The sequence below is a fragment of the Callionymus lyra genome, chromosome 7 (assembly GCF_982586985.1).
Source record: "Callionymus lyra chromosome 7, fCalLyr1.hap1.1, whole genome shotgun sequence".
Lineage (NCBI taxonomy): Eukaryota > Metazoa > Chordata > Actinopteri > Syngnathiformes > Callionymidae > Callionymus > Callionymus lyra.
Window position 1 is genome coordinate 6,945,751 of NC_141824.1, and position 17,080 is coordinate 6,962,830.

A 17,080-nucleotide genomic window follows, 5' to 3' on the forward strand; every position below is an offset into this window, starting at 1 on the left:
ATCATGCAAGGGCTGGGTTGTAAATCTTGTGTGTATTTTTCTATATCTACGCACATATATGAGGGCGTCGCACTACAGGTTCTTCTCATTAACCAGCGACAGGAGTGTGTGTTTCCACACACTGCTGCTCGGGAACAACTGGAGCACCATCTTTAATTCACCTTCTCTTCTTTTGTCTGCAGCTCCTCGTCCTTTTTTTTTTTTTTTTTTTCGTCTTCTTCTACTTCTGCTTCTCCCTCTTTTTTTTCCAGTCCAATACTAGCATCGCTACCTCAGAAACCTTCAACTGTTGATTGATAATTCTTTCCTTGTTGAAACTGTCTGGCGGTGACGGTAACCATGGCAACAGCAGCTCTATCAAGTAGAGATTTTTCAAGTTATTGATGCATTTTTTATTTTTGTTGTGTAAAGTAAATAAAAAGGATGTATCACAACCTTTTAAAATATAGTAAAATATACTTTTACTTAGGGGGACAATTCTGAGTCCCCATAAAAAGACACTACAATGTGGAGATATCACAATTTTTAATTTTTAATTTTTTTAATTTTTTTAATTTTTTTTATGAGCTTCTGACTTGGTATTTTGAATTCACCAAAAACTTTATTAATTCCTTTTGGAGCTCACTTGCGGGAAATTGTGTTTCCGGTTCGGTACAGCAAGTTTCATACAAACAAGAACAAAGTGCAAACAAAAGAACAAAGATCAAGCATAGAGAACAAGTATACGAAGGAAAAGGAAACAATGATTAACATAGAATAGAATAACATCATCTTTTTACTTCACTCCTGCCCCCAATATTCAGAATTAAACAGTCTAATAACATGAGGAATGAATGAGTCCCTGAGTCTATTAGTGTTGCTGACAAATGCTTAAACAAAGCTGCATCAACAGCCCTCCAAAAAGAGGGAATTTCTGGCTAAAACATAACGCATTTTCCCCCTATTTTCTCAATTTGTTTACCTTTAAATGTTACGACTCCTGTGAGTTGCCGTCAATTAAGTCAAATATATTGACAAGAAATATATAAAATCGCTTTATTTGAATGTTTAGTCATTGATTGTGATGGAAATACTAAAAAAAATAAGACCAAGACAAAATAAACTATAATTTCAAATACATTTATATTAAATATTATATGTATTTTCTCTTAACCTTTTGTGTTGTCACTGGGTCAGGTTGACCCGGATGCACGAAAACAAATGTGTTTGTAGCATCCATAAACTGTTTTTAAATTGTAATGAAATAAAAAAAGAGAATAAACTTTTTAATGTACGACTTTTCGGAGAAAAAACCCACAAAAGTAATGAATTCAAAACAAAGTTTCAACATTTGAAATCGTAGACGAGTGTTTTTCACTTTTTTTTAGAACGTGTTGTGGCACGAAAACAACAAAAAGAAATCTGTGACTTGTAAATTTTGCAGATTTTCTACGATTTGTCTGAAAATTAACTTGTAAAATAAGAATACTTGTGATTTCTGATCCACATGTAAAATGTAGTTTAACATGCAGAACTTTCTTTTTTACACGTGTTTTTTGCAACCATTGAATATTTACACATCACCCTTTCACGAGTTATAAATATACTTAGACAAATATGGCCCCATAACTTGAGTTCTAGGCCTGAGCTTTTACAAAACATCACATTTTTGATACATGTTTTACATTGAAGTAAAAGGGTTTACAGTGTGGTGTCTCAGGTGCTTTCATAACAACTGTCGAGCTACCAAAAGGTTTTTTATTTTGGCTAGAGGACAGGGCTGCAGATTATTTTGGGGGGGCCGCTCTAAGAGCCAGACATTCATGCGGGGGTCATAAATATAGAAACGAGGGAACACAAGGGGTCGGTGAGTGGGAGGAAGAGGGGAGGAAGAGGGGAGGGAGCATGTGAGGATTCATCTCTTGCTGGATAATTCCCGGGAGGATCTCGCCAGCACTTGAAAGCTGTGAAGTGTGCGGTTCTGCTCACACTCCTCCTGGTAATTGGAAGAGGAGGAGGGAGGGATGGAGGGATGGATGGATGGAACGATGGAGGGAGGGAGGGAGGGAGGGAGGGATGGAGGGATGGAACGATGGAGGGAGGGATGGAGGGATGGAGGGATGGAGGGATGGAACGATGGAGGGAGGGAGGGAGGGAGGGAGGGAGGGATGGAGGGATGGAGGGATGGAACGATGGAGGGAGGGAGGGATGGAGGGATGGAGGGGGGAGACAGGTAGAGAAGGTACAAAATAATAGATTTGGAGGAGAGAGTATCCAGAGAAGGAAGTATTAGGAAGTGGCTACAGTTGGCTACTACTGCTACTACGACTTCTACTACTAATTCTACTACTAATTCTACTACAAATTTCTACATCTACAACTTTTACTAATAATTCTAAATCTACTACTTCTACTACTAATTGTAATATATACTACTTCTACTACTAGTTTCTACATCTACTACTTCTACTAATAATTCTACATCTACTTCTTCTATTACTAATTGTAATATATACTACTTCTACTTCTAATTTCTACATCTACTACTTCTACTACTTATTGTAATATATACTACTTCTACTACTAATTGTAATATATACTACTTCTACTACTCATTTCTACATCTACTACTTCTACTACTAATTGTAATATATACTACTTCTACTACTCATTTCTACATCTAGTATACTTTTACCACTTATTTTACTACTATTTTTACTACTACTACTACTACTACTACTTATTCTACTTCAACTACTTCTTCTGATACTACTTCTGATACTACTACTACTACTGCTACTACTACTACTACTACTACTACTACTACAACTTCTACTACTACTACTACTACTTATTTAACTACTTCTTCTAATTCTTCCAATAACTCTTCTTCTTCTACTACTCCCACTACTACTTCTACTTCTACTTCTACTGCAAATTCTACTACTACTTCTACTCATAATGCTTCTATAATTATTCTACTTCTTCCACTACTTATTGTACTTATTCTACTTCTACTGTAATTCTACTACTACTTCTACTCATAATACTAATTCTTCTACTACTTCTAAGAAGTCATGTGTGTGAGGAAGTTGTGGACGTGTCTTTCATTTTGTCTCGTTAGCCTTCCTTCAAAACAATGTTCCTGTCCTCCTCCGTCCTCCTCCGTCCTCCGTCGTCCGTCCTCCGTCCTCCGTCCTCCGTCCTCCGTCTCTCCGTCACTCCGTCGCTCCGTCGCTCCGGCGCTCTGGCGGTGGCGTGTCTCGTGTCTCGTGGTCGCGGCGCTGGAATGAGGCCACGGGTGTTTAATCATTGATGGAGTTTTCTTCAGGACCAGCGGGTCCTCCTCGCCTCACGCTCCCGGACCCCGACCGCTCGCTCTCGGGGGGCCTTGAAAGCACAACTCACACGCGTGTAAACAACACGGGCTGAGACGCACACGCATGACGACGGGTCGTCAAATATGTGCGAGCGTCCCGTCACATGTTGCGAGCGCCACCGGGGACCGAAGCGCCGCCATCGTCAGCAGAAACAAAAAAGCGAAATTATTGAACCAGAAAAAGAAGTAATTTCTGCGTTTTCTGCATATGTTTCTCCAGCTCGACTGCTATACACACGCACTGTAGCACGACTGTGCTAACCTGCTTAGCATTAGCCATTTTAGCATTAGCATCACAAACCCCTTGTTTTGATATTGACCTGCCATGTCATTTTATTCAGGGCAACTTTACATTGTATTTACTAGGACGTGTCCACTTTTTAGGGTTATGGTTAGGGTTAGAGTTTTAGTGTGGATCGATGAACACTTTCCACCCTTGACAGCCGCCATCTTAGTGACGTAGATGAAGCTAAACTGAAGCTAAACTGAAGCTACGTCACTCCCGACACGTCTTCGGAGCAGATACTGATTAAAATGTCTCGAGAAAACACTAAATTGACCATAAAACAACACAACAACAATAATAACACAATGAAACACAACTTAATAACTTGTTTCTATTGGAGAAAAGTGTTGTCAAGTGTCGATGACCGTGTTTCAACGACTGGTTACAATCATTGTTAAAAAGTAGTAGAAGAAGAAACTGTCGAGTCATTTCCTGTTAGTGTGTAGCAGCAGAGTTTGATTTGAGACAGTACTACACTGTACTAATAACTTTACGACTTCTACTACCTTTGCTCAACTTCTACTCCTGCTTCTACTTCTACTTCTACATCTACTTCTACTTAAAACAATACTACTAATTCTACTACTTCTTCTACTCCCACTACTACTAATTCTTCTACTACAATTTCTACTACTACTTCTACTCATAATACTTCTATAATTATTCTATAATTCTTCTACTATTTCCACTACTTATTCTACTTCTATTACTTCAACTACTACTTCTACTACTACTGGTACTAATAACTCTACTACTTCTTCTACTCCCACTATACTACTGTTTCTACTCCCACTACTACTTCTTCTACTCCCACTACTACTAAGTCTTCTACTTCTACTACAGTTTCTACTACTACTTCTACTCATCACTTCTATAATTATTCTATAATAATTCTATGATTATTCTATAATTAGTCTACTTCTTCCACTACTTATTCTACTTCTATTACTTCAACTACTACTTATACTACTACTGGTACTGATAACACTACTACTTTTTCTACTACTTCCACTACTTATTCTACTTCTATTACTTCAACTACTACAAATTCTACTACTACTTCTACTCATAAAACTAATTCTCCTCCTAATTCTACTACTTCAACTACTACTTCAAATACCGCTTCTTCTACTCCCACTACTACTTCTTCTACTACTTCTACTACTTCTACTACTTCTACTACTTCTACTACTTCCAATTACATTTAAGCACTGTCTTCCAGTGTACTGTGAAGCAGTGCACTTAGAGAAGTGCACAATTGGAGACATTATCGCGGCTGAGACATTTGTAGTTGAGACCGAAACATATATTTAATACTTTTCTCATATACATGCCATATTGCCAATATATTAACTAGTGTTTTGTGTCCACATTTCTTTCATCCATGTCATGTCTGGGGCTCCGTAAATGACTATATTGAAAGTATTTTTTAATTTTAATTTTATTCTGAAATTTTCAAGACAAATTTATGGATTTTACACATATATTTTGATATTGTAATTCCATAAATAAATAAATAATAAAAAAAAATGAATCAATTCAAATCTTTTTTTTTTAATAAAATATTTTTTTTTATTTTTTATTAAACTCTAAAAACAAAAACTAATTCATCCTTTTAATATAGAAATGAAGCGAATAGCAACATTAAAATGAAAACATCTTAAATTATTCATTATTGTGAAGAATGTTCTACTTGGGTATTTGATATTTGTTGGACTTCAAGAATGATACTTTGTATTTTGTTGTGTAGTTTTATTTCTTTCTGAAGATGTTATATATTATTTAAAAGATCCTTGATTTGATGAAAGTGAATGAGTCACTGTTCCATTTTAATCTCATTTACTTCTAATAATAATACTCCATGAATAATGTCGACGGCTTAGTTTTAATTATATATATTTTTAATCTGTTCACCTTTGACCCTGTTGCCTGGGCGACCGACAGGTAAAGACTTTTCTCTTAATGAAAAATGCTGACACCAGCTCAGATCTTATCACAGATGATGGAAAGTTATTGAGGAGAAGATGAAACATTTGTTCCTTTTCTACCTTTACTCATTATACAAATTATTACTACTACTTCTAATACTACTTCTACTACTACCAATTCTACTACTTATAATAATTATACTACTTCTTCTACTCCCACTACTACTTCAACTACTACCAATTCTACTACTTATAATAATTATACTACTTCTTCTACTCCCACTACTACTTCAACTACTACCAATTCTACTACTTATATTAATTATACCACTTATTCTACTCCCACTACTACTTCTACTACTACCAATTCTACTACTTATAATAATTCTACTACTTCTTCTACTCCCACTACTACTTCTACTACTACCAATTCTACTACTTATAATAATTATACTACTTCTTCTACTCCCACTACTACTTCAACTACTACCAATTCTACTACTTATAATAATTATACTACTTATTCTACTCCCACTACTACTTCTACTACTACCAATTCTACTACTTATAATAATGATACTACTTATTCTACTCCCACTACTACTTCTACTACTACCAATTCTACTACTTATAATAATTATACTACTTCTTCTACTCCCAATACTACTTCTACTACTACCAATTCTACTACTTATAATAATTCTACTACTTCTACTACTCCCACTACTACTTCTACTACAACCAATTCTACTACTTATAATAATGATACTACTTCTTCTACTCCCACTACTACTTCTACTACTACCAATTCTACTACTTATAATAATGATACTACTTATTCTACTCCCACTACTACTTCTACTACAACCAATTCTACTACTTATAATAATGATACTACTTCTTCTACTCCCACTACTACTTCTACTACTACCAATTCTACTACTTATAATAATTATACTACTTCTTCTACTCCCAATACTACTTCTACTACTACCAATTCTACTACTTATAATAATTCTACTACTTCTTCTACTCCCACTACTACTTCTACTACAACCAATTCTACTACTTATAATAATGATACTACTTCTTCTACTCCCACTACTACTTCTACTACTACCAATTCTACTACTTATAATAATGATACTACTTCTTCTACTCCCACTACTACTTATACTACTACCAATTCTAATACTTATAATTCTACTACTTCTTCTACTCCCACTACTACTTCTACTACTACCAATTCTACTACTTATAATAATGATACTACTTCTTCTACTCCCACTACTACTTCTACTACTACCAATTCTACTACTTATAATAATTATACTACTTCTTCTATTTCTTGTTTCTTCTAATATAGATTTCTAATATAGAGGCTCATTTTCAAAATCCCCCGAATTCTTCTTCTGTATTTAATGTTCTGTACTCTTTTGTGAAGCCACCTCACACACCTGCCTGCCTGCCTGTCTGTCTGTCTGTCTGTCTGTCTGTCTGTCTGTCTGTCTGTCTGTCTGTGTGTCTGTGTGTCTGTCTGTCTGTCTGTCTGTGTGTCTGTGTGTCTGTCTGTCTGTCTGTCTGTCTGTCTGTCTGTCTGTCTGTCTGTCTGTCTGTCGACTGGTCTTTTTTTCCTTCATTATTTCACCTCCCAGAGGATTAAAAAAAAAAAAACGACCCCATGGAGGAGAAACCAAATCTCTCTTTCTCTCTCCTTCTCTCCCTCCCTCCCGTTATATTCCCCCTCTCCTCTCCTCTCCTCTCCTCCACCTTCCTCCCCCTCCTCCTCCTTCCGGCCAAACAAAACCCGACCCTGGTGGATTAATGACCTCTCTCCCACGTGCACTCACATACTGTATCACCTACAGCATTGTCTGTCTGCGTGCCTGTGTGTGTGTCTGTGTGTGTCTGTGTGTGTGTGTGTGTGTGTGTGTTTGTCTGTGTGTGTGCTTATTTTGGGTTTCTGCTGGAGGACAAATGTGTGTGTGTGTGTGTGTGTGTGTGTGTGTGTGTGTGTGTGTGTGTGTGTGTGTGTGTGTGTGTGTGTGTGTGTGTGTGTGTGTGTGTGTGTGTGTGTGTGTGTGTGTGTGTGTGTGTGTGTGTGTGCATTCCGTGAGATCCTGTCTTGTGCCGGTGAGTCATTGTTACGGAGCTGTCCAGCGCATTATATCTCCGATATAAAGTGCACACACCAACTTGTCCACAGTTGTAGTGGCGGAGATTATGCAAGAGATTTGAACACACAATTTTGTGATGAACACACACACACTCAGTGGTCCCAGTGATCCTGGCGAGGAGCCCCCTGGTGGTCACTGGAGCTTGGAAAATGAGGCAAGGAAAGGTGAAAATCGAATCAAAAATGTTCATATAATGAACCACAGTTTCAAGATGAAAACTAGTGCATGAACCTGGTGAGTCAGAGTCAGAGTATTCTCTGTATCTTCTGACGCCACGGATTCAATGTCGTCCAACAAGTTCCTCTTCACCGGAAAAACGATTTATCTTCATGAGCCTGAGAGATGTGTGGTAGTTCGTGGTAGTATATAAAATAATATAAATAAATGTATAGGTGTAATAAAAATAAAGAATGTATAGGTTTAATAAAAATAAAGAATGTATAGGTATTATAAAAGAAAAGCATTAGTTCCATTATATAATGTGACATCTAAATCTGATTTTATTATTATTATTTTTTTTACTTACTATTGTTTTCTTTCGTCTATCTGTATTTGTGTAAAACCATTCACAGTATTACGATGCTGTTTTTCTCTTTGTTCTCCTCTGTTTTTATTTGACTTCTTCTGACCTAAACTTGTATTTGCATCTCTTCTCCTTTTTATCCGATTTGATCCGTTCAAACTTTTATCAATTTGACTCGTTCCAAGTACATTCCACTACTCACACCTAAAAACTTCTTCCAAAACACTTTTGTCTACTTACTACTACTAATACTACATATTTCTCTTCTTCTACTACTTTTAATACTCATACTACTAACTCTATTACAACTTATGTTACTACTAATTATACTTCTAATTACACTACTGCTTTTACTAGGTATACTCATACTATAACTTCTAATTATACTTTTACTACTTATTCTAATTATACTTTTACTACTAATTATACTACTACTTTTACTAATTATACTTTTACTACTAAATCTACTTATACTTACACTATTAATTCAACTACTGCTTTCACTACTTATACTTTAACTACTCATTATACTACTCATTTTACTACTGCTTCTACTACTACTACTACTTATACTAATCACTACAAATTCTACTTATAATAAGTATAAGTTAGTCAAATGATTTTTGCATCCTTTATGTGGTCATTTCAACTTTTTCCACTCGTTCCTACTTTAAATACTAGTAAAATACTTTCAGGTACTTTCAGTTTACAGATTTAGCAGATTCAGCATTCACACAATATTGTAGTTCTACGTCATCATCCGCTTCATTAAGTAGATACCGGTGCATCTATAGAGGAGGAAAGGTTAAGATATAAAACGTAGTGTTAAGAAGATTTATTTCCATCATTTCAACTATAAAACTAAACTGAAAAAACAACAATTTTCAAATCTTCATCTGCTGGTTCAAGAACATGTTTGTGTGGAAGTGTTTGACCTCCAGAGGTTTTTCCTGAAGATACTGACAGAAGATTTTCTTTTTTAGCCAGTTTTGAGTTGTTTCAACTCAAACTAGCGTGTTGTGAGTCGATAGAGCCACTACATTTGAATCATGAACCTTTATTTATCTGACGCTGGATTCTCTTTGAGTGGACCTCGTCTGATCCAGACTCACCAGCAGCTCAACGATGGTCTTGAGATCTTGTTCGACGCACCATCTGTATCTTCCTGTCCGCGCCGATTTACAGACTTTAACGTTTTTTCCCCTTTGTTCCTTCAGCCAAGAAAGCTCCGGACGGCTCCGTGATCGCCAACGGCTACTGCGACTTCTGCCTGGGGGGCTCCAAGAAGACGGGGTGTCCGGAAGACCTCATCTCCTGTGCGGACTGTGGACGCTCAGGTAGGGCAAAGATGAAGCGGATGATTGGCAGGAGAAAGGCCGTCGTCTGTTGATGCTGAGAGTAGAATCCTAAATTTTTCCAAATATGTGGGAACACTCGATGTTAGGTCAAACATGGAAGGACCATACCAATGTTCACACGCGTGTCCTGTACAGACGTCTGTTGTTTAACATGTGAAATGTTGAAGAATGTTGGATTTCATTGGACTCGATGAAAGAAAGATGAACTAAAAACAAACCTTCGCTCCTGATACTTTTGTAAAGACATTTAAAAATACACTTTTTTCAACTGGCCTTTATCTTAATAGATTATTAATTAGAGAATCTTGTCCTTTTTCAATACTTAACACACAATAAAATAAACATGTTTCCATACATCTGGTCTAAAGTTGTACCTGCAGTGAAAACCTCAACAAGAAATAATATATTTATTTTATCTAATACACAAAGACACAAACCTGCACTCAGAAACAGGCCTACACACGGACACACCTACACACGGACACACACATCTACACAAGGACACACACTTACACATGAACACACAGACACACACCGACACACAGACATACCTATACATACACCCACACACTGAAACACACATCTACACAGGGACACAGACCTACACACAGACATAAACCTACACATGCACACACACCTATACAAAGACACAAACCTACACTCACACACACCTACACAAATACAAACACCTTAACATGGACACACACCTACACACACCTTCACACAGACACACACCTGCACATGGACACACACTGACACAGACCTACACACGGACACACACCTACACATAGACCCACACCTTCACACGGACACACACATACACACAGACTCACACCTTCTTTTATACACACACAGACACACACCTACACATAGACACACACATATATATATATACACACAAATATTCTGTACTTACTTACTTACCTACCTTCACACATACTCACACCTAGGCACAGACACACACCTTCACACAGACACACACACAAACACAAACACAAATAAACTTTACTTCATGTTTTTCAGACTCTCCTGAATCTTAATCCAAAAAGTATCAAATAAATCACAACCAATGATGTGTAAAATGTCCTGCTTGAGACCCTGGCTCCTCTTGGATGATGTCACTCACTATGTTTGATGTCACTCATAAAAACATTGTGTCTGTAAAAGACAGAGTTATGAAATTAAAATTAAAATATAAAGTGAAAATTCTTTGTGCGACCAAGAGTGACGTCACCTGCTCGCTGTGAGATCACCCAAAGAAACAGGGTCTTTGCAAAAGCCATAACATGAAGAGGTACTGTAAGTATTAAAAAACCTTGATGAACGTGGAAGAAATGAAAGGCCAGGATTCAAATTTTTAAAACGTAAGATGCTTTTACAAGGAGGAAAAATGACCAAAATAAACCTTTTTATACTTAATGTATAAAGAGCTCATGGGACACAAAAGGCAGTGGTTTCGTAGAATGTTCTAAATTCATTACAAGTCCAGGTACTTTATTAATAATGAGAAACTCGTTTCTGTTTGAAACATAATTTTAAATATGTTTCACGATCCTGAGAAACTGTTATTTATTTTCTTTGAAAACTGTGATCTTGTTGTTCGCTGCATGCATTTCCATGATCCATGTGTATCTCGACCTCTGACTCATGTGAATGGATGAAAACACGTGTTTCTGTAGTAGATTCTCTTCTTTTTTTTGGATGGATATTGTGGTTGTACATTGTGGATGTATGTATACATGACGAGACGAAATGTATTTATCATTTGATCCCATGTGATGTAAATATGTTTCTTTCCATCTCTAAAATAAAATAAAAAGCAAACTAAAGCAGTTGAATGTGATTTGTAGTCGCGCATGCTTCAACACTGGTATGGTCCTTTTTAGTTTGAAATGTACGGGATTAATTCACGTTAATCCGACCGATATTTCGCATTGATCGAGTCGACGGACTCGAGGAAATAAATGTAATCTAAAAATAAACTGCAGCGTAGAACAAGTAATCATCTGCAAACAATGTCACAAATGAACGAACAACCTGCATGAGAGAATCTAATTACATGATGGACAGAAGATGATGGATGATAGTCGTCAAACTCCTCAAAGAGATGGTGAAAATTGTGTGTGTGTGTGTGTGTGTGTGTGTGTGTGTGTGTGTGCGAACACAGGCCACCCGTCCTGTCTGCAATTCACAGTAAACATGACGGCGGCGGTGAGGACTTATCGCTGGCAGTGCATCGAGTGCAAGTCCTGCAGCCTGTGCGGCACCTCCGAGAACGACGTAAGAGCGCCCTCTACATTCACATCCACGCTCACGCCCCTGTTGAACTCTGACCCCTCAAGCACAGTCTCGTGAACGACCCCCTGCTGGGCGTTGAATCGGAGAGACGGTCGGCTGCGACTAGATTAACGTAGTTGGACAAAAATGTTAAACTACGATACCCTTGAGAATGTAATTTAATCTTAAATATTTTAGACCTTTTAGCTAAATTCAGGGTAGTAATGTGTGTGTGCATGTGTAAGTGTGTGTAGGTTTGTGACAGTATATCATCCAATAGAATGACAGTATATCATCCAATAGAATGACAGTATATCATCCAATAGAATGACAGTATATCATCCAATAGAATGACAGTATATCATCCAATAGAATGACAGTATATCATCCAATAGAAAGAAAGTATATCGTCAAATAAAATGACAGTATATCATCCAATAGAATGACAGTATATTGTCCAATAGAATGACAGTATATCATCCAATAGAATGACAGTATATCATCCAATAGAATGACAGTATATCATCCAATAGAATGACAATATATCGTCAAATAGAATGACAGTATATCATCCAATAGAATGACAGTATATTGTCCAATAGAATGGCAGTATATCATCCAATAGAATGACAGTATATCATCCAATAGAATGACAGTATATCCTCAAATAGAATGACAGTATATTGTCCAATAGAATGACAGTATATCGTCCAATAGAATGACAGTATATCATCCAATAGAATGACAGTATATCATCCAAGAGAATGACAGTATATTGTCAAAAAGAATGACAGTATATCGTCCAATAGAATGACAGTATATCATCCAATAGAATGACAGTATATTATCCAATATAATGACAGTATATCATCCAATAGAAAGACAGTATATCGTCCAATAGAATGACAGTATATCGTCCAATAGAATGACAGTATATCATCCAATAGAATTACAGTATATCATCCAATAGAATGATATTATATCATCCAATAAAATGACAGAATATCATCCACTAGAATGACATTATATCATCCAATCGAATGACAGAATGTTGTCCAATAGAATGACAGTATATCGTCAAAAAGAATGACAGTATATCGTCCAATAGAATTACAGTATATCGTCCAAAAGAATGACATTATAACGTCCAATAGAATGACATTATATCTTCCAATAGAATGACAGTATATCGTCCAATAGAATAACAGTATATCACCCAATAGTTTCACAGTATATCATCCAATAGAATGACAGTATATCATCCGATAGAATTATAGTATATCATACAGTAGAATGACAGCATATCGTCCAATAGAATTACAGTATATCATCAAATAGAATGACAGTATATAATCCAAAAGAATTACAGTATATCGTCCAATAGAATGACAGTATATCAACAATAGAATGACAGTATATCGTCCAATAGAATCACAGTATATCATTCAATATAATCACAGTATATTGTCCAATAGAATAACAGTATATCGTCCAATAGAATGACAGTATTTACCTGATACATTGAATATTGAATACTGCATGTGTTGACCTCCCTCGTGCTGCAGGACCAGCTGTTGTTCTGCGACGACTGTGACCGAGGATACCACATGTACTGCCTGAACCCGCCCATGTCTGAACCACCGGAGGGTGAGTTGGTTGTACTGCTGTACTTCACACGAATACACAACTTATCTAACAATGTTGTCGTTATGTAACTGCGTAAATGTCACCAAAGAGTCAGGAACATAAAGTCTTGTAAAACATCTTTTTAAGTGATATTTTTCCATAAAACCTCTGCAGGAGGAAGTTTGTCATGGTGATGATGACAACACTGTTTCCATGACAACGTATAATGTACAACACAAACTCGCTCAACTCGAAGTACAACAGAGAAAATAATGAACTCCTGATAACAGAAGTTATATAATGAGACTTTTTCAGCTCCATTAAAAAAATAAAATAAAATAAAATAAAAAAATAAGATGAAGTTAAAAGCAAAAATATGAACAATCAACACAAATATTTTGCTACTATTACCTAATTTAAATACAATTGTTAAAGCTTGAATTTTCCATCATAAAATACAATTTATATTAATATATTGTGAAACGTTTCTTGTATTATGAGATGAAGCTGAAGCTAGCAATGTGTTAGCATTTAAGTAAAACTTTAAATTATCTTTAATTTTATGGAAGAAAAAAGCTGTGAATAATAATAATCTCTGTTAGTATCAGTATTTTCTTTTAGTTTTATTTGCACTTGAGTTTGAAAGACGTATGAAGTTTTACTATGCATGGTAATATTAGTGCACTGTTTACTATTACTCTGCTTTGTAGTATTACTCCGCTTTGTTGCATTTCTCCACTTTGTATTATTACTGCAATTTGTAGTCATAGTCCGCTTTGTATTATTACTCTGCTTTGTAGTATTACTTGGCTTTTTATTATGACTCCGCTAAGTGTTATTACTGCGCTTCATAGTACTACTGAACGAGACTACGTAGTATTATTAAAGCAAGGCTCTGTAGTATTAATCCGCTACGCTCTGTAATCATATTCCTCAAGGCATCGTAGTATTACTCCACGACGTTTAACCTTTAACATAGTATTATGCTGTGTATTAAAACACCAAAAATGGCATCTGTCAGGAGACGTACTTAAAAACTGTCACTAATTTACCAGAACAAAATGCATCGAATCGTCTCTTGCCCCTTATAGTCCCAAAAATACGGTATATGTTGAAATGTGTGAATTGAAATCTTTGGTATTCACTGTGAGTTGAAAAAGTACTCTGAGTTCGCGAGCAGAAGCTGCTTCACGCCCGCAGCTCAGCAACAGATAGAAACACGAACAGGGATTAATCCAGATTAACTCTGATTGAACGTGTGTTGCAGGGAGTTGGAGTTGTCATCTGTGTCTGAGGCAGCTGAAGGAGAAAGCCTCCGCCTACATCACTCTCATCTAACCTCTGACCCGCCCCGCCCCCTGACCCCGCCTATGACCTTTGACCTGAGCTGAACACACACACAAAAGTAAAAAAAAAAAAAAACAAACAAAAAAACCCACCAAAAATCCTGATATCGAACATTTCTTCACGCCGGGCCTCCAGACGTCGAGGAGGTACTTCCGAGGCGCAGAGCTCCGCGGGGGGGCCCCAACGCCCTCAGACGATAACGACCTTCAGCTGCCACTCAAGAACCGATTGAGAATGATTTGACCCAGATCCGGTGGATTGCATGGAAGACGACGGTTGAATCTCACTTCCTGGCAGAACTTCCTACTCTGGGTTGTCGGTGCGATTCCCGACCGACCTGGACTTCCACCTGGACCACGTCTTCTTGCATGGGCTGTCAATCAACGACAGTTTGGTGATCTCGCCGGACCATGTGTTTAGAGAAAAAAAAAAGAAAAGAAAAAAAAAATGACTGTGAAGCCACGGCAGGTGTGCGACACTCCTGGTGTGTGTAGTTGGTGTGCGAAGAATGTAGGATTGTGTTGAGAAGAATGCAGACGTTTTTGGCCGACGATTTGGCCGAAGACGTTGTTTTTTATACGGCGACTTTTGTCATTTATTCACGTGCATTTTCACTTGTTTAAGAAACGTCGGTATTGAAAAGAAAAAGCACACTTAATGATATACTTAATTATTTACTTAGTTAATGATTTACCTAATGATTTACAAAATTGGCAATAATGTGTCTGTGGAGAAACTTAAGCTGCGTGTCAGGTTGTCTGAGCAACATGTTTACTGAAGGTAGTTCGCCGTGTTGGTGAAGCAAAAAATAACAAAACAAAAAAAATAACAATTAGTGAAGTATTTCTAAACGTAGGGTTGCACAATGTATTCGAAGACTATAAACTAAAGCTGTGCTAGAGTACTCAACTTAAAGTTCAAACGTAAAAATGTTTATTTTTATGAGAGAAAGCTAAAGCTAATAAATTGTTATCTTCAGCTTTAGCTAACAGAGTGTTAGCTTTAGCTTAAGCTAACAGAGTGTTAGCTTTAGCTTTAGATAACAGAGTGTTAGCTCCAAGCTAACCACCAAGCTCACTCTGACAGTTGCGCAACATTTCCAAATGTAACTGTTTTAGTTTCTCTTTGTCATTAAAGATTAAAAAAGCTCATTGTAGTATTACTCTGTAATGCTCTGAAGTACTACATTATAAGACTTTGTAGTATGACTCTGTAATGCTCTGAAGTACTACTTTGCAAGACTTTGCAGTATGACTCTGTAATGCTCTGAAGTACTACTTTGCAAGGCTTTGTTTTATTACTCAGCAAGACTTTGTAGTATTACTCTGTAAGGCTGTAAAGTACTACTCTGCAAGGCATTGTAAGTAAGTAAGTAAGTAAGTAAGTAATATTTATTTATATTGTAGTATTACTCTGTAAGGCTATAAAGTACTCATCTGCAATACTTTGTAGTATTACTCTGTAAGGCTCTAAAGTAATACCCAGTAAAGCATTGTATTATTACTCTGCAAGGTTTTGTATTATTACTCTGAGGGGCTTAGTAGTATTACTCCACAAATCTTTCTAGTTTTCCTTTGCAAAGCATAATAATATTACTGTGTGAGTCTTTATAATATTACTGCACAGGGCTAAATTATATTACGCCGCAAAGCTCTGTAATATTGCTTTAAAATATTTACTTTCACACATTTGCCACTATACAAAAAGAATTACAAACAGTAAAATAAAATCCAAACAAAAGACTTCTACAGCAACTACCAAATTAGGCTTAAAAACTTAAATAAAAAAAAACTTGATTAAAAAATTGATTTAATTTTGACTTTACTTAAACAAATGGTTTTGCAGTTGCACTCTTGCTACACCAGGGGGAGCCAAAAACAAAAGATGGGATCTCAGACATTTGGACTTTAACAAGAAGTTTAAAAAAAGGCTAAAGCTAGCATAGCTATAGTTATGGTTGAGAGTTTATACTGTGCAGCCCGAAGTTTAATCTTTGATTAAAACACGTTTGCTCGGCAACTCTTTAAAAACCAGCTTTAAACGAATAAAAAAGGCTCAACAAATGCACTTAGGTCGTGACTGGATGAACCAGCATGTGCTTCGTGAACTTGCACTGAATCTTCGTTGTTGTTTTGAACCCAAAGGAAAGATTTGAAGAAAAAGATGCAGAAACGTTTGAGCTTTAATCCAAGAAGACAAG

The 17,080-nt window shown here is 36.6% G+C and overlaps 1 protein-coding gene across 1 annotated transcript in view; it reads left to right on the plus strand.

Moving 5' to 3' along the window:
* dpf1 (double PHD fingers 1) overlaps positions 1-15,285 on the plus strand; it is a 55,334-nt gene extending 40,049 nt beyond the window's left edge. The window contains exons 9-12 of the mRNA XM_087796412.1: positions 9,490-9,609; positions 11,798-11,910; positions 13,473-13,554; positions 14,801-15,285. Coding sequence (XP_087652538.1) covers positions 9,490-9,609; positions 11,798-11,910; positions 13,473-13,554; positions 14,801-14,871 — 386 coding nt within the window. The 3' untranslated portion in view covers positions 14,872-15,285. The remainder of the gene's footprint in view (positions 1-9,489; positions 9,610-11,797; positions 11,911-13,472; positions 13,555-14,800) is intronic.
* Positions 15,286-17,080: the final 1,795 nt, after the last annotated feature.